Genomic DNA, 23,217 nt, shown 5'->3' with positions numbered 1-23,217 from the left:
AGAGAAACGGTTTGGAACTGAGGAACCTTCCCCATAAAACTGGTTTATTCTTTTTCTGTTAACATTCCAAGCAGATCTGGACAGACAATGTTGCTGATGACCAGAATCAAAAATCAAAAATGGCCTTTTATTGCCTTTTGTACCAATCACACTGAGGCTGGTTATGGCATGGGGAGAAATATCCAGCTCTGCTCTTAGCTGTGCAGCCAAAAAGGCAAAAACCTTGATGACAGGAGCAGAGAGACCTGAAAGTCCTTAGGAAACAGGTAAATGGAAGATTAATTTGTACAGTGTTGCTCTAAGAGAAGCAGCTAAGGCTCCTCTTCACAGCAAAGTGATTTCAAACCTCAAGAGCGTCTGTGCAGGGGGAGGTGACTCAGATTCCCCCTTCCCTCACCCAAACAAGCACAAAGGAAAAGAACTTTGTGGGGATCAGATGGGCTGTCCCTGTCTCAGTTCAGAAGCTGTCTGGAAGGGATCTTCCACCTTTCCCTCTTGTCCCCAGCTTCCCCCAGGCAGGTGGCATCGCGTCCCAGGCGGAGTCCCTACCACCAGCGGAAGTGGGCATAGGCACGGTTGGCCTCTGCCATCTTATGCAGCATGTGCTTCTTCTTGATGATGGGCCCTTCGTTGCTGAAGGCCTGGAGCAGCTCCTGGGAGAGCTTCTCAGGCATCAGCACCCGCCGGTGCTTGTTCTCCCTGCACTCGCTGATTAACCACTTCATGGCCAGGAAGCGCTTGCGGTTGTCCTTCAGCGGGACGGGGACCTGGGGAAGGTTTCAACACAACAGTGACAGGCTGTGAGGGTGCAGTACCCTGCTTTTCTCCAGCTGGATGTGTGTGGGCTTACACCCTGCTCTCTGCAGTACAACCAGCTCCCTGCAGCTGATCTGTGCCAATTCACCTCCTCTGTCACCGGCAGAATCTGGCCATTGCTACCAAAATGGATGTTCTGGTCAGCTGTGGCCACTGCCCAGATGTTGGCCTTTGTAGGGACTTCTGGTCTGTTTGGGAACTGGCTCCAGGCTGGTTTGTGCCAGCAGAAGTGGGAGCTGGTCACCACTCCCCTGCACTGAATGACACAGAAGGGCCCCACATCTCCTTCTCCATCTTGTGTTACAGAGCCCGTATTTACAGACAGGTTCTGCTCAATATTGCACCTTATCTAGTTGACCTTCTCTGCTACACTGACCCACCCTGGGGCTTTGGGGCCTCTAGCCAAGCAGCATGATGCAGCAGAGAGGATAGGACTGGTCTGCTGATTCTTTTGCTGCCTGTCACCGATCTCTTGGACATTTGCCCTGTACCCCTCTTCTCATCTATGCAGAGAAGCAGAGGCTGCTGCTGCCAGAGCAATCTCCATGCTCACAGGACAGAGTGTTCAGGTGCCATTTCAACTGAGGCTGCTAAGTGTCTCTGAGGACAGGAAATCCTGAGCTGAAGGGATAAAAAGCAGTGCATCTGCTTCCCTACCTAACTCCCTCCTGACCACATGTGCTCCTAGGGCCCCCCTTCACCTGATAGGTCTTGCCTCCTTTGGTGATGTTGGTGAGCCCGATGATGGGCTGGCAGTTTTTCAGAGCCTGGTGGAAAATGACATAAGGGTTGCATTCAATGGTCTCCTTCTCATCTTCTGGTGCTTTGTGGTACTTCTCCAGCTGCTTCCTCTTAATGGCCTCTAGAGTCTTGGGACAAAGAAAAGAAAGGAGAGGTGCAGAGCAGATGGATTATCCCACTCCATGAAATTACATCACTTTTACAAGCACTTCATCTTCCCATGAGCAGCTGGTTTTCCAGCCCAACAGGCCAGTCAGAGATTCCCTTACTCACGCTTTCCTTCACTCTTTTTCAGAAAAAGAGTGTGCAGAGGGAAGTGTGTTAGGACATAGAGATGACTTGAGGTCTGCCAATCCCCACTTCCACTGGGCTTAACCCCCCCACCTTCCATTTTGCATCACTTTAACATAACAACGAGAAGAAATCTGAGTTCTCACCTGAGACATGAGGCTTCTGGCCAGCACTTTATTTCCTTCCTTCATCATCATATTGGTGAATTTACTGGAAACACAAAGCCAAATGCCATCTGATTCCAATTCCGATTTTATCACCCTTAGAAAGAAGCCCACCTCCCTTAACCCAGAATAAAGGGACTGTGCTGTAACAGGAGGCGACGTGCAGCACAGCAAGTAAGAGCTGAGGTCAGCACAGCTCCCGAGCATTCTGGATCCACAGGACTCCCCTGTACCAGAGGAGGAGATGATGCTTTCTCTGACCTGATCATAGGGTCGCTGAACACAGAGCTGGAGACAGAGGGAGGAGCAGCTTTGATGGGTTGGACAGCCTTGAGCTCCATTTTTTGCTTTTCCTCCTCAGACAGCTCTTCCCACGGTTTCTCGTACAGCTCCCGGTTCACTTCTGGCTCTATGAAACTGGGGTTGTAGCGACTCCCTCTCACCTGCACCAGCCTGCAGAGAACAAGAGCAGGAGGAGGGCTGTGACCTGACACGTGTGGTGTGTTGTGAGGGGGATGAGGAAGGACACCTCTGCTTTCCTCTCTGTTGCTGCTTCTCCTCTGCAGCAGAGCCAGAGGCCCAAATTGACCGTAAGCCCCAGAGTTTTGCTGCAGAACTAGCAGACACTCCTCACACCGGAGACAGGGTGGGGAAGAACCATTTCCCTCAGAGGGCTGCCGGCCCCTGTGCCAGGCTGCCCCCGGCGCTGGGGGAGTCCGTGGTGCTGAGGGCTGTGGGTCAGTGCTGGGCTGGGCGGGGGGCGCTGGGGCTCCAGCAGCTTCGAGGGCTTTTCCAACCCAAACGACTGTGTGATTCTCTGAGGAGGAGCTCGCCCCGCCAGCCCCTGCCCCGGGGGCGTGGGAGATGACCTTATGCTGGGATTGCATCGATTCTTCCCCCAGCGGGAGGCAGCACGTCGGTGTGTCCCGGAGAGGAGCAGGACGGGCACTCGCATCCCCGCGCCCCCCCACCCCGACACGGCGGGTGGCCCCGGCCCCGCACAGAACCCGCGCCGGCCCACGGCCCCGCGTCCCGCCGCCGCTTACCGGGGCAGCCAGGCCCGCAGCCGCCGGCCCAGCCGCGCCGCGCCGGGCGCCGCCATCTTCCGTCCGCGCGGGCCAGGGGGCGGCGCTGGGCCCCGCGGCTGCGCGGGCGGGCGGCGCCTCGGGCCGGGCCGCAGCCATGGCGGAGGCGGAAGGGGAGAGCCTGGAGTCGTGGCTGAGTGAGTACCTGCGGCCCCCCCACTGGACCCCCGGCCGCCCCTCCCTCGGCCCTGGGCCCTCGCCTCGCCCCAGCCGTTCGGCCCCGCCGCCCCCCTGGGCCAGGCGGGAGCTGAGGCGCCCGGGCCGCGGCGGGGCCGTGCGGGGGGACGGCGGTGTGTGAGCACCCCGCGGCCCGGCCCCGGAGCAGGCAGCGGGCATGCGGGGCCGGGGCCTCCCGGGGGTCACCGAGGGCCGGGGCAGGGGGTGGCAGGGCCACGGCAGCCCGTCGGGCCCTCCGGTCGATCCGCCTGCCGGGAGGTGTGAGGGCTGGGCGGGTTTCGCCTCACCGTGCTCAGCGCCCGCCACACTGTTGCTTTCCTTTGACCGTAAAGGCTTGCGGTGTGTGTGCCTGCGGGCTCTTCCCTCGCCGGGGCTTTGGTCAGCCAGGTGCACAGCCTCAGTGCTCTTTGTGAGGCTGGGAACTGCAGGGATTTCCCAGATAAATTGCCCTCCCGTGTTCCACAGCCGTGACTTCCAAGCAGCCGGATTCAGCCTTGTGCCGAGCTGCAGTTTCAGGGCAGGAGTTGTGGGTGTCCGTTCGGTACACACTGGAATACTTAAAAATCCTTTGCCACCATTGGAGACAGGGCAAAGAAAAGCCACGGCTTGTTCATCCCCAGCCCTTGCTGGGCATCTCCTCCGTGTGTCTGGCCGTGCTGCCTTGGGGCTGCTGAGTGACCCCGACTCAGTGCTGACAGACTGGGAGGTGATTCCTGAATGAATCGGTCACTACGGGAGTTGTTTTTCTTACATTCCACGCACAGAGGCTGCTGCTGCTGTCCCTGGGAGGCTGTCCTGAATGTCACTGGCTTGTTGCCTAGATCCTCGTGTTGCTTTTTTAATAGCTATTTGTTTGATTACAGCAGTGAATGAAGTTCCTAAGTAGTGAGGTACCAGGCAAACGGCAGAAGATGGTCATTACCCTAAATGCCTTGGAGTATAAAACCTTTCATCCTCTTGGAGTTAAGAAAATGAAACAATTCTTGTTTTGTCTTGGTATTTTCACATAATATTCAGATGCATACAGGGGATCATCACCTGTTACAGGAGCTACTGGGTGAATGATGTTTTCAGCTTGCTCTTCTCATTTTAGATCAATCTCTTCTGTCCCCTTCCCATTTTTGCTCCTCCTCTGAACTCCCACAGTTTGTCAATATCTTTTCTTGTAGCCAGTGAGATGCATGAAGAAACACCCACATCCCTTCCTTTTCATCTTCCTCTAAGGAGAACTGACTCATCGGGTTCAGTTTGTGTGTGAAAATATCTCTAGTAGAAAGGATATTTTAGGTTCTACAGCCTGGAAAGCTTCCTGGCTTGTTTGTTTTGTGGCATTAGTTTTTAGTTGTGGTAGTTAAGGGAGAAGTTGTCATTCCTTGGCCAAGCAGCTGGATATTCTGCACCAGAGAACAGATGCTGAAAGGCAGCGTTGTAAAGGCCTTACTCACTGTGGGGAGTATCACAGTGAGCCTGATTGCAGAGGTGCACTCGCTTTTCAAGGCTGGAGTGTTGCTCTCTCATTTCAGAGGAGGCACTGATGCCAGGCCACTGCTACAGCTGATGTGATTGCATCGCTCCTCCCGTTGTTAGTACATCACTTAACGAGAGGAGCTGTGCAGACCAGGAAGACAGAGTGCAAAGGCTGGTGCATCTGAGTGCTTTTACCAGGCCTCCTGAGGTGCTTTTTCTCTTGTAACCATCACAGAGCTGTGCTGTCTCTAGTGCTAACCTCGAGGGTGTGGACCTGCTGTGCCCTTTCTGAAGGGAAGAGACAGAATTGCTCAGCAGCACAGCCAACTTCCCAGGCACGGGAAGATGGAAAATTTCTTCTTGGCAGTGATTTTTTGTGTGTGTACCAGTGGTGTGCAGCTTTGCACTGTGTGTCTGCCATCAGGTGTAATCATAGACCCATGAGGTAACATCATCCTCTTGTCTTAACACTGCAGCAGGATCTGCGCCTCAGCCAGGGATGATCGAGCATCTTCATGCCTCCTGCCTCATCTCAGGCAGCTGGGATGAGAGAAGGGGATCTATTCTCTCCTTTCTGGCAGGCCTTTCTTCTGCAGTTAGCTGAAGTAGAAGAGGAGGTTAGAAAACAATGTCAGTTGTACAAACACAGCTGGATCCTTTGACTGTAGCGCTGTCTTTTCTGCTGTATCCGAAAGGAAGCTTATGGCATCACAGTCAGCTCAGGCTTAGGCCATGTGCAAGTGGGTAATAGATGCAGATGGGTGAAATACGATTGTGTTCATTTCTTTTTTATCCTTGTATTGTCAGCATTCCCCAGGGATGCAAACAGTGTCTGCTGTTAGACTCCAACACGCTTGGTGTGGAGATTCCTGGTTCATATGCTAAGCCTGACCTGGGGAAACCCTTTGTTGGAGGTTGGCTTTTGTCTCACTTCAGTAGAGAAGTAAACCCAGGGAAATATGAGCATTAATTACCAGTCAGTTAATAGCCTGTGGTTCCCTGCATTCCAATGTTGTTTCTCCATAGAGAAAATAAGCACCTTTGTTTCATATCTAATGATGCCTCTTGACTCATGAGTGTTTCAGGGTTTAGCAGAGCTGCCAAGGGCTGACTGGCTCTGATGTGGAGGTCACCTATGAGGCAGCATCTTATGTCCTGGGCACAGCAGTGCCTGAAAACTGAGGCAAGACCAGGGTAGTGCTGAGACTTTTGTTCCTTGGTTGCTAATTCAGATTCATTCAGTTACCAATGTGAAATGGGATTTTCAGGATGGAACCGAGGGGACAAGTGTCTCTTAAAGCAAACTTTATAACTGGTACCTAATGGGCCTTCATTGGCATTTTCAACACAGAAGCCAAGGATTTGATAGAACACTGAACTCTCCTTCCTGAAGTGAGTCCTTTCGTGTCAGGGTTGGATGTTTGTGGGGCAGTGCAGGGGAGCTCCCTGCCCACATTGTAAGTGTTGTGCACAAAGAGAGGATTTTTAATTCTTTTAATACAGGGCTTCTGATGAAGCTTATTAACTTTCACTAGCTAGGGTTGCACATGGAGGTGTTTGGAATGTTAGAAATAGGGAGTTTCTTCTTGGGGAACATAACTTCAGTAATCCCTCTCTCCTTCTGAGACTTTACTGTCTTTATGTGAGAGACTTAGATGACTCTGAACCCAGACCCAGAGTGGGAAATAATCCATTTTCATTCCAAGAAATCCTTGGAGGAGTCTGGAACAGCTTTCAAATTAACCCTTGGAGCATGGAAACGTTGCTTACCTATTCCTGTTTGTACCACATCTTCCTTCTAATTTCAGGATGTGCAACCAACAAGGAGTTCTTTTGGTTGACTGTCCTTGCTTGTTTGTGCTCTTCTTGTGTTTATTAAATTCATTCCATTAACTGCAGCCAAGAGCTGAGTGTTTTTCACCCAGGCCTGCCGTGCAGCAGGGGTGCTTTGGGGCACTGAACCATGCATGATGCCATTTGACTCGCATGGAAAGACTGTTTTAAGTCCGTGGTTTCGTGATGCTTCCAAGGTGTTCAGCAGCTGTGAGTGTGTGGTAGTAAGGTTTAAGTGCTGTGTGTGTTTTGAGCAGTTGCTTGGCTCTGGAGCAGCTGTGTTTTAAACTAAGCTTCCCTTGAACCTCTTGAGTTAAAAAAATAGCTCGGTAGCTTAGCTAGTACAACAAGATCTGATCCTGCAGTTAGTCCTCCCTGGCTGCTGCCTTTTGCTTATCTAGGGTCCCTCAGGTGTCAGCAGCAGGCACAGAGATTCACCTCTGCAGGATACTGCACAGATGCAACGCAGTACAAAACTGCTTTACAGCTGTCCTTCCCTGAGCAGGAAGCTTGGAGGAGACTGAGGGGTAACCTCACTAATGTTTACAAATCCATCAAGGGTGGATGTCAGGAGGCTGGAGCCAGGCTGTTCTCAGGGATGGCCAATGATGGGACAAGGGGCAGCAGGTACAAGCTGGAACATGAGAGGTTCCAAAGAAACACAAGGAAAAAACTTCTTCCTTCTCTGGAGACATTCCAACCCAGCTGGATGAGTTCCTGTGTGCCCTACTCTGGCAGGGGGGTTGCACTGGATGAGCTTTTGAGGTCCCTTCCAACCCTTAAGATTCTGATTGTGTGACTGCCACAGGAAGACTGAAGTGCACTGTGAAAGTGAGGTTTCAGAGTAGCTGTTTGATGGCTGTTTTTATCTGCCTGTGGAAAGGTAAAAGGATATGTTTTAACGATGATAAAAAAGGGCAGTGTGTAATGTTACACATATTTACTTCATTATACTTCCCTCTATGGTGGAAGTACAGGGATGTGTACAGGGTTCTTTCCTGTCCTTCATCCCCTGCCCTGTGCTGTCTGGCTAAGCAATAGTTTCTTTTTTGTATCTCTTTCCATTTTATTACAATTGTGAGGTATAGCTACAATGCATTGCCTTTTCCCTTACAAGAGAGAAGAATCATTATGTCTCATCATCTTGGCTGGAAAATTAGGTTAAATCAGGAATCTTGTCTATTGTAAATTCAGTGCTCCATCAAATAGAATACATGGAGAAGATGCACTCAGAACAAAAATAAGAGATGCCGATGGCCTCCCTGTTCTTCAGCTAGAGCAATAAGTGAGGCCCTGGTACCCCAGGGAGGATCCTTCAGGAGCCTGAAATAGCCCAGTCAGTAGAGCTCTCTGTTTGAACATGTAGGATTTGAATTCCTGATCAGGTAGAGCCTCTGTCGTGTTTATTATTTGCAAGAACAACTCACATGTAGCAGTAAATTTCAGTTCATAATCTGCAGGAGAAATGCTGAGGCATCTAACACATCAGCCAGCACTGGAAACAAGCATTGGTGCTGAATGACTTACAGCAAACATCTGATGTTCCAGCTCTTACTTCTACAGAACTCCCAGGGAATAGGAAATGTAGAAAGGGTGAGGGTTTGGCCTTCCAGGAGTTTAATATTACAGTATTGCAGGCAGAGGGAAACACTGTGAGCTCAAATAGTTTCATCTTGTAGTGTCATTTAGAGTATGGAAATAGTGTGTTTCCAGTGGCTTGAGATTTGCTGCCTGTTTTTGTGGGGAAGCAGTGATTCTCACTGGCTGTTTGGATGTCTCAGCTTGGGCACACCCTTGTTCCTGAACAGACATACTGCATGTGAGCTTGTTTCTCCTCTTTTATAGTTGGCAATGGATGTCCAATGCTGTTCTCTAAGAAATACATGACCTTTTATGCCATTTCTTTTGCTTAATTGGTAATATCTTCTCTTTCCCTTGCCAAAGATAAAGCCACTAACCCATCTAACAGGCAAGAAGACTGGGAATACATCATCGGATTCTGTGACCAGATCAACAAAGAACTTGAAGGGTAGGTGTGCCCAACTGCTCTAGACTTAATAAATTAACATTCACAGTATAAAATAAATCATTTGATCATCAGACTTTCATATTTTCTTCTGTGTGTACTGATTTCACAAGGGAAATCTGTCCACAAAAGAAACAAGATGTGTGGTTTCTCTTCTGTGAGAGGCAGCGTGGCTTACACACAGACTGAGCCCCAGGGAAACAGGAATTCTCAGTGTGCCTCTAATGTCAGCTGCTGCAGCTGCAGGCTGCTTCTTTAGCCAAAGTGACTCTGTTTACCAGTCTGTAAAATGGGATTAGAACTCTTAGTGTCTGATGGGGCCTCACGTCTTTAAAATCTTTACAAGGCTTAACTGAGGGAGCCTGAGCCCACAGCGTTCCTGTGAGCTAAGGAACAAGTGTTTTCTTATGGAAAAAGGAGACTAATGCAAGAGAAATGAAGTGATTTCCTGGGCAGGGGATTGTCCTGGGAGTTGTTTGGTCCCTCCCAAGGAGGAGTCTGGAATTGCTGGCTCAGCCAGCCCTTGCTTCCTTTCTTATGTGCAAACACCCAGGCTTACAAAGATGCCCTGAACGTTTCTTTGTACACTGATGGGAAGATAAAAAGTAATAAATGTCATTTCCTTTTAATTACATGAAAAACTTCTTGTCTGAACAGCAGAGTTTGTGTAAGTCTGACAGTCCTTCAGTGTGTTTGTCATGGGGATCTGCTTTGTTTCAGGCCACAGATAGCTGTGAGGCTCCTGGCTCATAAAATCCAGTCACCACAGGAATGGGAGGCAGTCCAAGCCTTGACAGTAGGTAGTCCTTGCTTCTCCTCTCATACATCATTTTACCTCATCTCAGTGGAGTACAGGGGGGCACGGTGTGTGTCAGTGGGGTGAGCTGAGTGCACAGTAACATAACAGAAGTGTCCAGATTGCTCATTAGCAATAAAGCAGTCAGACATAACTCTGGTTTAGTTTTAGCTCTTTTGCTTGTTATCTTTTGGCAAGATTTATGTTCACTGTTATGAGACCTAATGGTGACATAACGTAGACCCATATATAGGTGGCAGAGAGTGGGAGACCAGCCTGTCTTGGTATGTCACACCTAAAGATGGGAGATTCGTGCCTGGATTGCAGAGCAGGACTGTTTGCCTTGCTGACTGGGTCCTTCAGTTCTCCTGTAAGCAGAACACAGCTACACTATTTTTGTAGGGTTTTGGTGTTCATTTCAGCTCCTGGTTTTGCTGCTTGAATGCAGGTGCTGGAGGCTTGTATGAAGAACTGTGGGAGAAGATTTCATAATGAAGTGGGGAAGTTTCGCTTTTTAAACGAGTTAATAAAAGTTGTGTCTCCAAAGGTTAGTTCCTGAGCCTTATGGCTCCATTCACTCTTCATTTGGTCTCAGTAAGCTACAGGAAGCATCCAGAACATTTGGAGAGCTCTGTCTGGCTTATTGTTTATCAGACTGTATTAAGAGCATTTGTTACAGTTTGCTTTATGCTCTGCTTACCATTTTTCTCAGTAAGTTGTACTTATTTATCATCAGTATGTAGCCTCTGTGCTGTTCTCATCCTTCGTGTAACTCAGGGGCTTCTAAAGTAAAGCTTGGGCTGTGCCTTTATAATACAACAAAACTCCAGTGTCAGGGGAAGAGGTGTGTGATACACAGGTTAAAACAAGAGACTTGGCAACACACCATCAAGTTCTAGTCCTCACTCTGCTGCTGACTCGCTGTGTAAAGAGTGCCTAAGTCCTTCTGCATTGAGCATCAGTTTAACATGGCAAAAAATAGACAGAAGCACTTCATGGCATGATTGATGCAGCAAAGGGTTCCCAGATTCTTTCCCATACGACAGGGGAGAGGGGTTTATCTGTACTGCTGTAATTCTAAATAGCAAAATCCTGACACCAGCAGAACAGCTGCTTTTCATTTGCTGAAGAGAACCACAAGCCTCTTTCCACTCTTATTTCACACATACTAGAGGAGCATTTTTTCCTCTCAATACAGTGTTATCATAGATCATCTTGGAAATTGGATTATACACTTTTAGTGTATATCACTTCCATTCCCTGGGTTTGGGCATTATGAACAATGTGGGGAATTTACATCTTTTGTTTCCCTTCTTAGTACTTGGGAGACCGAGTCTCAGAGAAGGTGAAGACCAAAGTCATTGAATTGCTGTACAGCTGGACAGTGGCATTGCCAGAAGAATCTAAGATCAAGGATGCCTACTACATGCTGAAGCGACAAGGTAGCAAGTCAGCTGCTCATTTGTTCTCTCCAGCCAGTGCTTTAAGCAGGAATGGCACAAAATACACAGCTTCTAATGACATGGGGTCAAGGCAAGCTCTGAGGGGAGACAGAACGAGGGAAGCTTCTCATTGCATCCCAGTGCCTTGGGCTGGGATAGGATAGGTTTTTTTAATTAGATTAGTTAAATACTTGTGAATTTGTTCTGTTTTCAGGGCCTGTTTAAAGTGTTTTTTTCTGGAGCTGGTTGTGAAATGATTTGGTCAAGTCTAATTTAAAGTGAAGAAAAAGCCTTCACGTAGCCTCTTGGAATGAGATTGCTTTACACTTGCCTTTAGTTCAACTGATACAAACTTCTTGTGTAGGCACAGTGAAAAAAGCTCAGCTGAGAAGACAAAAAGGTCATCTGGGAATGGTTCTAGGAAAGCTTTTGGGGCAGAGCACAGATCTAAGGATTTGCCAGTGGAACAAGCAGGAGCTTGGCTCTGTCCCTGCTTGTGGTTAGGAGTCTGCACATCACCCCATTTTGCATTGCTGTCTGCTTTCCAGTCAGCTCATTGATACAAACAAATGCCAAACTCTTGAGTCTGCAGGAAGCTGATGTGTCTGGGACTCCACTCAGTGTTTCAACAGCTAAAGTGGAAGGAGGAAAGACACATGGTAGAGAGCTGTTGATTCCACAAGCTATTAGAAGAGCAATAATGACATGGCAGCACATTTGTGGGGTTTTGGCCTTCATCAAAGACAACTTTCTTTGTTTTTCCAACTAGTGTGCTGGGTGATTGTGAGCCTGTGTTGTTCATCAGAACAGTGTGCTAGCACTGCCTAGTGAGCCTGAGGGTGCAAACCCATGTGGGTTCCCTTTCTGCTTTCGGGGATTGTTATGCTTGATTCCCTTTCTGCTTTCAGGGATCATTATGTCTGATTCCCTTTCTGCTTTCAGGGATCGTTATGTTTGATTCCCTTTCTGCTTTCAGGGATTGTTATGTTTGATCCTGTGATTCCTGCAGACAGAACCCTGATTCCTTCGCCACCGCCTCGCCCCAAAAACCCTGTGTTTGATGATGAAGAGAAATCCAAGGTACAGTGGAGACTTGGATTTTAATCACTAATGAAAAATGATTACCAAATGCACATTTAGAATAAGGAAGTAACCTAATTCAGCTTTTATTTTTGGAGTGATGGTTTTTACTTTCACAGAAGGGTGGGGGAGCACTGTCAGGGGCTGCCCAGATGGGCTGTGGAGTCTCCTTCTCTGGAGACTTTCAAACCCAGCTGGATGAGTTCCTGTGTGACCTACTCTAGGTGGCCCTGCTCTGGCAGGGGGGTTGCACTGGATGAGCTTTCAAGGTCCCTTCCAACCCTCAAGATTCTGTGATTGTTTTGGCCCCCTACCTAACCCAAACTTCCAGTGAAGCCCTTGTCTGTGTTACCATTATGAGGTTATTCCTGTTCAAGTGCTGTTCTGCTGTAGTACTAGAAGGCATAAACTGTTTCACATACAGGACCAAAAATGGTATCTAGGAGGAGTGATTACTGGTGTCAGAAGTCTCAGAAGCAAGAGAAGCAAGAGTGTAGCAACTCACATGAAATGATAAACCATGAATGACTCCTGCTGAAGTCACTGTGACTGTGAAAGCAGTGTAAGCTTTGCAGCAGTGCACTGGATCTCTTTTTTCCCTGAACTGGTCACATAGATTCCTTTTGCTGCTTCCTTTTGCCAAAGGATCTTAGTTGTTTCCTGAGTATCCTCTTCTCATCTTACAGCTTCTAGCCAAACTGCTGAAAAGCAAAAACCCAGATGATTTACAAGAGGCCAACAAGCTTATAAAATCCATGGTAAAAGAGGTAAGAAATTCCTGCAGGATTGGTCCCAGTCTGCTTCCCAGGTTTTAAGCAACTTGACTTCAAAATGGTGAAGAGCTTTAGGATCATGTGAGTGGCAGAAGATGGGTTTTCCAGGTGTCAGTATGTTCCTCAGCTGAGTCCTGGGAACTGAATGGGACTGACCATCAGCAACATCCAGCCTTCTCTTGGTTTGTAAAACCTCTGATGATGCCAGCTTGCACCTGCTCCCCGTGTGATGACATTGTAGGGCTCTGAGGGACACGAATCTCTTGTAATTTTGACTCATCTTGCAATGAGGAGATGTTTGTATGACAAAAATGTCTACAGTTAGTGTCCCTGGTGTTAGGACAGGGCAAGAAGGGGCAAGGATTGATTGCCCCTTGTATTTAACTGGGTTCTTATTGCTGAAGATGTCACATCAAGGTTTGGTGGGAGCATTGCAGTACCACCCCTGGATACTGAGGACTGAGCCCCTGGCCTGGTCTTCTCACAAGCAGGCTTCATGGCAACACCTTCCTGTTTGTGGAGCTGGCAGTCATCAGAGACTCTGGCTCCAGGAAATGACTCAGTGTGATTCTGGCAGCAAAAAAAGGATAGCTCCTAGGCTGGAAAGGTTGTACAGGTTGCTGAACTGTTGCCACTCAAGCTTTAGCAAGGAGGTTGGACTAGATGATCTTCCCTTCCAACCTCTCCCATTCTATGATTTTATGATTCTCCTGTCCCCAAGGCAGACTTTCCTACATCTTGAGTTGGGATCTCAAAACAGAGATGGGTGGGTATTTTCTACCAGAGAGTGCTTGTTGCTTCTACCTTATCTTTTACATCAAACACTTTTCCTTCTTAAAATGGACATCAGTGACCACAAAAAATTCTTCTGAAAAGATCAGGAAGGAACTTTTGGGCACTTGTCTGGTTTCAGTGGTAGAATTAATCATGGGAGTCTCTTTAATGAGGCTTTTTGGAAATAGGGTCGTTTCAGAACAGTGATAAAATCAGCAAAGCTTCACCTGAACGGGAGAGGCTTGTTTTGTTTGGGCTTTTTCTGGTTTTGCCTTAAATAGACATTACTTGACATGACTTACTAACTTGTTAGCTAATACCTGCTGTTGTGGTACCATGGGCTTTTCCAGGGAAACTCACCTCCTTGTGTCTGTGTTTTTCACCCTGAAGGATGAGGCTCGGATTCAGAAGGTGACAAAGCGCATGCACACGCTGGAGGAAGTGAACAACAACGTGAAGCTTCTCAATGAGATGTTGGTTCATTACAGCAAAGAGGACTCATCAGAGGCTGATAGGGAGCTCATGAAGGTGGGTTTGAGCTGTTCCTCCTTCCCAGAAATACCACAGTTAGGCTTTTCTTCTTAGAGGCTTTGAGTTTTGCAGAGAATTATGAACAGTGTGATAAAATGAGAAGAAATGAGAGCAGTCATTGGAAACAGCAGGAAAGAAAAGAACCATTTTTGTATCTCCTTCACCAAAAGACTCAGCAGGCAAGAGTTTGTTTTTGAACATGCTTGGGGTGAGGTGCAGCTGTTCTCCAAAGATGCAGCGTGGCAGAATCAAGAAGCTGCAGTTTATCATTCTTGATCCTCTTAGGACATGCTGATTGCAGACCATAACTGTCCCTTACAGCACTGTGGATGGATAAACTGAAGGCTGGATGTGGCAGACAATATATCCTCTCCCTCAAAGGAAGAGTTTTAGCTAGTGTTACAAGGTTGGGAGAGCATCAAGGTGAAAATCAAAACTAGCCACCATAACTAGCTGGAGAGGGCCATGGCCTTGAGGCATTGCACCCTGTCTATTAAACTACTCATTTTTAACAACAAGCTCCTGAAACAATGGTAAAAGCTTAAGAAACTGGTTTGTTTCTGTGAAGCATTTTCTTCTTGCCACCTTTCTTCTGTATGGCTGCAGACTCTCTGAGCAGTAGTTGAAGCCTCTGGCTTTTAGGGAGCACTGTGATACAAGGAACAACCATCTGTTTTGGGCTAGAGCTGGCCCTAAGTGCTGGTGTGAGGGAAGACTGAGAGATGTTGTGTTCAGGCTCCCAGGCTAAGGAAATACTTTACAGCTCTGTTGGTAGGGCATGGAGAGGGGATCCAAGTTGTCCAGCCACACAGGCACAGGGAGACTGATTTCTCTGTGTTGGGCTTTGCATTGTGTGCCTGGGGAGTCCTTCTGTGCTGGGGAGGAACAACCCCCTGCATCAGCACAGGCTGGGGGTGACCTGCTGGAGAGCAGCTCTGCAGAGAGAGACCTGGGAGTGCTGGTTGATAATGAACTGAACATGAGCCAGAAACATGCCCTCGTGGGCGTATTAAGAAGAATGTGGGCAGTGGGTTGAGGGAGGTTCTCTTCCCACTCTACCCTGCCCTGGTGAGGCCTCATCTGGAGTCCTGCGTCCAGTTCTGGGCTCCTCAGCTTAAGTGAGACAGGGAACTGCTGGAGAGAGTGAGGGCTGCCAAGAGGATCAGGGCACTGGAACATCTTTCATATGAGGAAAGGCTGCAGGACCTGGGGCTGTTCAGCCTGGAGAAGAGAAGGCTGAGGGGGAACCTCATCAACGCAATTATTTCGAAGGGATATGTCAAGAGGATGGAGCAGTACTTTTTTCTGTTGTCTCCAGAGACAGCACAAGGGGTAATGGACATGAGCTGGAACACAAACAGTTCCACTGGAACACAAGGAGAAACTCCTTTGCTGTGAGATGAGGGAGCCCTGGCCCAGGCTGCCCAGGGAGGGTGTGGAGGCTCCTTCTCGGGAGGTTTCCAAACCCACCTGGACACGTTCCTGTGCCCCTGGTGGAGGGGAACCTGCTTTAGCAGGGCTGGATGAGCTCTGCAGGGCCCTTCCAACCCCCACCACTCTGTGATTCTATGGCTGGCATTGCTGACAGTGGCTCCTGGCTGATGAAACCCTTTGCCCTAATCTCTTTTCCCAGGAGCTCTATGAAAGGTGTGAAACCAAAAGACGGACGTTATTCAAGCTGGCCAGTGAGACAGAGGATAATGACAGCAGTTTGGGTAAAAATAAACTACATTTCTCCTTTTTAAATTGCTTTAATGTCCTGTGACTGTGCAAAGGGTTCAGCAGGGGAAGTGCTGCTGTAAAGACACCTTTGCTGTGGATGCAATTTGCTTTGAGCGAGCAGATAAGAGACAAGATCCTTGGCTCTTTATGCTTATCAGTTAAATTCAGGCAAGGTTGTGACAGAGTTGGTGGGTAGGGAGGCTGGGGATGATAATGGGAGACAGCTGCTGCTTTGGAAGGTGAAGGGAATTGCTGTGGGGAACAAAGGATTCCTTTTTTCCTTTGTTACTGTAATGTGCAGGGACCTAGAAAGGTCAGGGTATTGCTTAGGGAAGCATGGCAAAGACAGAGAGTAATGGAGCTCACAGCCAAATAGTGATGTTTTTTCCTTGCTGATGACTTAGTTGATGATTGAGTACACTCAGCATTAGTGGGAGCAAAATGACTAAAGCCTTGGAGGTCGTTTTTGTCTCTCTTGCACGTAGGGGATATTCTGCAGGCCAGTGACAATTTATCCCGTGTGATCAATTCCTATAAAAAGATAATAGAGGGGCAAGTGATCAATGGTGAAGTGGATCTCCCTGGGATGTCTGTAGTGGAAGGTGAGTTCCTGGGAACCCAACTGTTTACTTTTTGTATCCTTCAATTTCTAAGGCTTTTGGACAGAGTTTCCTGTTAATGGCAGTAGAGTGGGCTATGGATGGTCTTGTGGCCAACAGAGGGGGGCAGGACAGCTCCTAAGCATCTGGACAGTCCTGGACATGAGCAACAGTGCTGCAGCTTTGCATTTTCCATTGCTCATTCTGTGTTACTGAGACATCAGTGGCAAACCTGCTACTCCTTGGTTTGGCTGCAGGTTCTCAGATGTTTTCCTCTCCATGTTTGTCCTGTTTGTTCATGGTGACACGTAAGAAGATGCCAGTGTGAGAGGACAAGTGCAGGAGAGTGGGAGCCAGGCCAAGGGGTCTGTTCCTGGCTTCACCAGCAATTCCATTTGTGAATTTAAGCCAATTGCACACTTTAGACTTCAGCTTCACCATTGAGATCTCTGGACTGTGTGTGGCAATTACCACTTGGGAGTTACTTACACATTTCTGTGTGGAGAGCAATGGAGGAGTGGATAGTGCTGCCTGACAGCATCTTACTGGGACAAAATTGTCCTGAGTAGGAAGGTCCAGGGTGAATTTTCCTCAGCTGTCTGTTAGCCTTTGTTTGTTGTAACTCTGTAGGATCCCCCAGAGCCTCACCTGAGCTCAGGAGCTGCTGGAGGGAGCAGTGGTTGGAGCAGGTGCTGCTTTCCATGGACAAATTTCCCAAGTGTCTGGGTTGATTTAAGTAGCTTGTGGACAACAAATGGGTGGGTGTAAGGCACTTGAGCCTGTTATAAAGAGCCATAAGCCACCATTAACTGGGGATATATGTTACCTAAACATCTCTCTGCTAACTTCTTCAGCACATTGGGTTTGCTCTTAGCCTTTTGCCTTCTTTCCTAGTAGTGCTCTTCTCCTGTCCGCTGCAGGGAGTAACTCCACAAGTCATCTCAACACCCTCATCGACCTTGCTGGACTGGATGTCACCAGCACCCCAGCACCTCCAGTGCCCCCCCCAACCCTGGCACCAGCCCCCACGGTAGCTCCAGCCCCAGCAGAGATCCCCATTCTCCCACCTCCCCCCCAGGCCTTCCCACACTCGCGGAGCAGCTCCTGCAGCCAAGTGGAACCCGCTCCCTCTCAGCAGAGCAGCACGGCCAACTCCCTCTCCTTGCTGGATGAGGAGCTTCTATGCTTAGGTAAGTCACTGAAAGGCCCAGGAAAGGGCTACTCAATCTAAGCCTAACAAGCCTTCTTCCTTCAGTGTGTGAGGGCTGGCTGTGTGTGTGGCATGCCTAAAAGGAGCACAAGATGTCTTCAGTTTCTAGAGAGGTCCATGTGACACTGGACCACCAGTTTGATGGTACGAAGCAAATGCCAGGGGGTGACACCTCACTCCTTTTCTCCTCCAATCACCTACTTGTTATTTTTCGTTTCAGGCCTGAATGACCCAGCCCCTGTAGCAGTGAAGGACACCTCAGAAAACAACCAGTGGAGCATGTTTGAGGTACAAAGGAGGGTCTTGGGGGGAAGGGGAGGAAGGAGCTGTCCTTGTGGGAGGTCTCTATCACCTTGGAGGGGCACCACAGGCAGAGGAGCAGCTGTTCACGTCCCTCTGTCACAGAGCCACGTCTGCAACAGGGAGTAGCCCTGAGTCAGAGCATCTCCACTCATCCTCTCTTTCAGAATGACCAGTTGGACCTGGATTTCTTTAACCCGAAGAAGGTGACTGTTGCTTGCAACCCTGCAGGGAACCCTCTTCTCCCTCACCCATCCCAGACCCCGTGTGGAACGTCAGTGCCGCTGCCCTCTGCTTTCACAGCCTCTCAGACTGCTCCAGCTCCAAACTCAGCACCCTTTGTGTTCCCTGCGGGGCCTCCTCAGACTATTGCAGCTGCTCCTGGGTACTTCAGCTCGCCTGGGGGGAGCAATGTGGTCCATAAGATGGATGCATTGGGACAACTCCTTGAAGAAGCCAAAGGGTAAGCAGAAGTCCTGGGCTTTGCTTTGTCTCTGCAGTTAGGAAGCCAAGCTCGCTGCACCCTCAGCCTCAGAGGCAGATGTTCAGCTCTTTGCTGTGGTGATTTCTTTCATCTCAGAGGGCTTTGGTTTACAAACTAAGATGAAGGTCCCACCTGAGGGAGGGGAAGGCAGGTACTCCTGGGCAGAGCACAGCAATTGGACTGCTGCCTGATAGAGTGTGTGCTGCTGATTACAGAGGCCTTTGCCTGTCTTGGCCCTGCCCACCTTTGTCAAACTGTGACTCTTCCTGACGTGGAGGAGTGAGGCCTGACCCCACCACCACACTTCCCTTGTAGCTCTCCTCCTTGCAGGAGACCACCCTGAGGCACAGACCTGGGTCTGGCTTCAGGCCACTGCTCTGTCCTGGGGATCTGCCCTCGTCTGTGGGTTTGTGATGGAATCCCTGCTGCGCTGCAGCTCAGTTTCCCACGTGTTCTCTGTCTCTTCCAGAACTGCCACCCAAGGCGTGGTGACAGCCTCGCTGTGCCCTGGGGTTACTCTCCCACCTGCCATCACCTCTGCCCCGTTGATTGCACCTGCAGGGCCACCAGCCTCTGCCCCTGCAGCCCCTGCAGCCCCTCTCCCAAGCAGTGGCACTGCTGGCTCAGGGAGCCCTCTCTTCCAGCCGACAGCGTTCCAGCAGCAGGGCAGTCCCGCGAAAGCACCTGAGATTTCTTTGGCCAACGTCCACGTTCCCTTGGAATCCATCAAACCCAGTGAGTACCAAGCAAAGCTTCTTGGCAGAGCTTGTGGAGTAGAGAGAAGGGATGAGAACCCTGCCTTGCTGTGCCCTGTCTCCCGCTGCAGGCAGCGCCCTCCCGGTGACGGCCTACGACAAGAACGGCTTCCGCCTGCTCCTGCACTTCGCCCGGGAGTGCCCCCCAGGGAGGGCAGACGTGCTGGTGGTGGTGGTCTCCATGCTGAACACAGCAGCACTCCCTGTGAGGAACATCGTGCTGCAGGCTGCTGTGCCCAAGGTAGCACAGAGGGGGGCGCCTGACCCGTGGCGCTGAGAAGCTCTGGGTGTGACCTCAGGGACCTGGGACAGCCAGGCTCTGCCTGTCTCTAGGCTTCCAAAAACAGTGGTGGCTGTCAGGGATAGAAAGCACAGAACAGGACAAGTCAAGAACTGCAGGTAGTTAGTGTTCTCCTTTTCCTGCTCTGTAAGATCAATCCCTCTATGTCTGTGTGAGAGGCTGGCTCAGCACAGTGACAGGACTGCTGCAGGGACACAGCCACCCTGAGCTCTTTCTGAAACAACAGAATTCCCAAAGGTACCCTAATTCTGGCAGCATGTTCCAGCCTCGCCTCACTGCACCTAGGGAACTTGGGATGGCCAGCTTGTGCTTTGAACTGCCCCATCTCAGCTACGTTCTGCCTGCCCTCGTGAAGGTGTTGGCACTAGATCCTCAGGCAGGAGCAGTGGGCCAGGCAGGTGCTGGTGCTGCTCACCTGAGCAGTGCCTGTGCTCTGTCCCTTCCTATCGTGTAGCTCTTGCTGGGAAGGCTCCCGTTTCCTCCTCCTCGCACGTGGATGGATTCTCTTCAGTTTAGATGTGTGCTGCCCCTCCCCAGCCAGCACCTGCATCTCTCCTTATCCCCAAGGGAGAAGATAATCCCTGAGGTTCCTCTTTCTTTTCCCTTTGCAGTCCATGAAGGTGAAGCTGCAGCCGCCCTCGGGCACGGAGCTGTCTCCCTTCAGCCCGGTCCAGCCACCCGCTGCCATCACCCAGGTCATGCTGCTGGCCAACCCTGCGAAGGTGAGAGGGGCAGATCAGCCTCCAGTGGGATTTATCCTCTCCTTGGCAGGCAAATTGGGTGTAAGCTGAATTCCCCAGGTCAGTGGGCTGATCTGTACTGAGCAGGTACAGCTGTTTCCTCCTCCTTGCCCTCTGGAGGTGGTTCCTGCACAACCTTGGTGTTTCGATCCGGGGTTGACAGGCTGTCAGTGAGGAGAGGAGGAGAAGGACCCTTATGTTCCTTCCAGCACAAGGGCAACAGTCACCCAAGGGCCAGCTGCAAAGGGCAGCCATGGAGCTGCACCAAGAGCTTAGCCCACTCCCTTTGGAGAGAATTAGATGCATGTCTCATTCCCTGGGGCTGTAGGAACACTTCTGACCCAACCCAAATGTCAAACAGGTCATGACTGTTCCCTTCTCCTTTGAGGATGTTCCTGTGAGCAGTGAAACACTGTGGTTAACACTTTCCTTTCTGAGTGCCTGCTTTTCCTTGCTGCAGTTACCTCTGCTCCATAGAGCTCAAAGCCAGATGCTGAAGTAGCCTTGGGCCTCTTCCCCGTGCTACGTACAACAGAAGCCTCGTGCTCTCTGCAGAGCTCTGACAGTGAAATGTTGTGTTTGGGGGCAACTGAGGCTGTTCTCACATTGCTCTTGGGTTTTGTCTTTCCTGCAGGAGAAAGTGAGGCTGAGGTACAGACTGACCTTCACACTGGGAGACCAGCCCAGCACAGAGGTCGGCGAAGTGGATCAGTTTCCCCCAGTAGAGCAGTGGGGGAATCTATGACCTTAGGACACTGCCAGAGACTGGGACAGGACCAGGAGAGGATCCCGCAGGCCTGGGAGGAGTGTGCCATGGGAAGGGACACACACACTATCCACTGGTGATGTTCAGCTTCGTTTCCTTCTCCTGACCACTCCTCTTGTAGCTTTAGTCCAGAATGTTTGGCCCCACGTTGAAGGGGTCCCGGGACATCCGTCAAAGCGTGACCTGAGTGGCAGCCAGTAACAGGCAGTGCTGGTCGTGTTTGCGTTTGACCTCTGGGTGAATCTGGTTCTATCTTCCACTCTATTAAACTTGAAGTTATTGTGTTTTGAGGGGAGCCCTGTCAGCAGCAAAGGGGATTTAGCTGGCTCGTTCCCCCGCTGCCCAGAGATCCCTGCGGGGCCGTGACGCCACCGTGAGCTTCCTCGGCGCAGAGCCCTCCGCCCGCTCTCCTCAGACCCTCGCCCCAGGCCGGGCCCACCACGCATGTTGAGCAATAACACAGCTCCATGAGGGAAATGCTTCTTTTCTACACTGAAATGGCACTTGGCTCCCTTCCCCTCCCTCCCTCTGCTGCTCCATGCCCGGGGGCCGCCGTGAGCAGCCCCTCGCTGCGACGCTGCTGTGTCTGTAGTCCTTTATTCGGTAGCTCCAGCTGCCTCCCTGCCACATCCAGATTGGGCAGCTGGGGCTGACTTCTGTGTGCATAATGGTTACACTGGTTATTTTTGCTGCCTTTGGTGCATTCCATAGCATGGGGAAAAGGGGAGGAGGTTAAACGGGGCTGGGAAGGAGGGGCGAGTGGTGGTGGAGGACAGCAGAGATGTGTGTGGTCACTGATGGGCTGCAGTGGGAGCAGGAGAGAGGCCTCTCATGGCCCCTGGTGATGGCAGTAGGGTTGTTGTAGTTAAATACCATGTTTGAGTGAGATGAGTACAATGAAATACAAGGTGTAAATAGCAGAGCTATAGGGTATCTAAATAGGAACGTGGAAGGCTGGGCAGGGCCATGGCAGTGCCTGGGCTGGGTTTAATGCCTCCTTTTGTTTGTTCCCTGGCTGCAGTGGGTAAGTGCAATTGCCCCATAAGGGGAAGGCAGTATTGCTGGACTTGGGTGTTCTGTGCTACCAAGGGACAGAAGAGCTGACCTCTCTAGCTACAGCCACACAAACCAGGCTTCAATCACCAAAACTCAGTTCCAGCCATCTCTCTCTCCCTCGATTTCCAGGCCCAAGCAGCGCCTCAGCTGCCTGAGACACAGGTTTCAATTAGTGGGGGGTGGGGGGTGAACATCCCTTGACAAAGGCACAGGGAGGGCAGGGCCTCAGACACTGAGCTCAGGGGTGGGAGCCACCAGCTGAAGCCCTGAGAAAGTCAGTAGAGAGGAGAGCCCTGCCCCTAGTAGGGAAGCTCCAAAGGAGAAGGTGCTGCTGGAACGAGTGGTGGCTGCAAAACACATCACAAGTGCTGCTGGGACTGACCTGTAGTTGAATTTTCCTTACTGTGTTGCAAACTAAAAAGCAGTAGAGGTAAAAGCACTGCAGAGTTGGAGGCCTGAGGGCCTCAGCAGAGGAGGCACAAGTACTTGAAGCCTCTGCCAGTGGGAGCAAGGCCTGACCTGCTCTGAAGCTCAGCAGGCAGAAGGCAGGTGAGAGGGATGGGTGTGTTGGTTGGATCCTTCAAGAAAGTGGTTTTAGATTGATAGACTAAGCTAGGGGACAAGGAGTGAGGGGTTCTGCCTCTGCCATGGCCCTGGCAGCAGTGCAGAGGCAGCAGCCTGGGGGCTGTGGCTGGAGGCCGTGGGCTCGCTGCAGTGGGTGCATCTCCTGGGACTGGCAGGGCAGGGGCACACAAGTGCTGGCTGCAGCTTGGCTTTGTGTTCCCAGCAGCATGGGCCCAGCCCCAGGGGGACATCCCTGCCTGGAAGTGTGCTGTTTAAAGCTTTGGAAGTGAAACTGAATGTTGCCTGTGTGCAGGGGGAGGTCCCTGCCTCAGCCCTACTGTACAAACCCCTCCCACACGGTTGTGCTGCTGCATGTTCAATAAATGGTTTTCCCTACCCTGCTCTGTGGACAGCCCTTACTCATGGCCCTGGCACAGGATGGGGCCCAACTCAACCCAGCACCTCAAGACTGTCCAAACTAAGCAAAACCAGAAGGAGCTGCTGCTTTCTAAAACCCCAGGGTTCTGAAAGGTGGGCTGAGCTTCAGGTCTGGCTGCTGGGGGTACAGCAAGGGGACAAGGCAGGGCACCAGTGTCTGGGTGCTGAGGTTTCCCTGCCCAGGGAGGGGTGATGCTGGAACAAGTGACCTGCAGGACTTGGTGCAGCTTCCTACAGGTCACATCGGCTCTGAAGGAAAAAAGCAAAGGTAAGACAAGAACAAATC

The 23,217-nt window shown here is 50.5% G+C and overlaps 2 protein-coding genes across 4 annotated transcripts; one reads left to right on the top strand and one right to left on the bottom strand.

Annotated features, from left to right (window-relative positions):
- Window positions 1-10: 10 nt before the first annotated feature.
- On the bottom strand, window positions 11-3,140 carry MRPS7 (mitochondrial ribosomal protein S7). The gene is made up of 5 exons (XM_062010968.1): window positions 3,059-3,140; window positions 2,274-2,465; window positions 1,995-2,058; window positions 1,518-1,685; window positions 11-767 (listed from the first exon to the last, which is right to left on the bottom strand). Exons 1-5 carry the CDS (start codon window positions 3,112-3,114, stop codon window positions 546-548), a joined length of 702 nt encoding a protein of 233 aa, XP_061866952.1. The 5' UTR covers window positions 3,115-3,140; the 3' UTR covers window positions 11-545.
- Window positions 3,141-3,170: 30 nt separating this feature from the next.
- On the top strand, window positions 3,171-22,891 carry GGA3 (golgi associated, gamma adaptin ear containing, ARF binding protein 3). 3 transcript variants are annotated; one of them, XM_062010964.1, is made up of 17 exons: window positions 3,171-3,234; window positions 8,519-8,603; window positions 9,321-9,396; window positions 9,845-9,943; window positions 10,715-10,838; window positions 11,815-11,918; window positions 12,605-12,685; window positions 13,856-13,993; window positions 15,630-15,711; window positions 16,204-16,320; window positions 17,238-17,507; window positions 17,748-17,815; window positions 17,995-18,290; window positions 18,781-19,046; window positions 19,138-19,307; window positions 19,979-20,089; window positions 20,742-22,891. In XM_062010964.1, the coding sequence occupies exons 1-17, from the start codon at window positions 3,195-3,197 to the stop codon at window positions 20,850-20,852; spliced, it is 2,238 nt and encodes a 745-aa protein (XP_061866948.1). In that variant the 5' UTR covers window positions 3,171-3,194; the 3' UTR covers window positions 20,853-22,891. The 3 variants fall into 3 exon arrangements, with proteins under 3 accessions (XP_061866948.1, XP_061866949.1, XP_061866950.1); XM_062010965.1 differs by lacking the exon at window positions 9,845-9,943; XM_062010966.1 differs by lacking the exons at window positions 3,171-3,234; window positions 8,519-8,603 and having other exon boundaries at window positions 9,322-9,400.
- Window positions 22,892-23,217: the final 326 nt, after the last annotated feature.

This window comes from Colius striatus, chromosome 18, assembly GCF_028858725.1.
Source record: "Colius striatus isolate bColStr4 chromosome 18, bColStr4.1.hap1, whole genome shotgun sequence".
Taxonomy (NCBI): domain Eukaryota; kingdom Metazoa; phylum Chordata; class Aves; order Coliiformes; family Coliidae; genus Colius; species Colius striatus.
The sequence above is the reverse complement of the archived record's forward strand: the minus strand, read 5'-3'. Positions and strand labels throughout refer to the sequence as shown.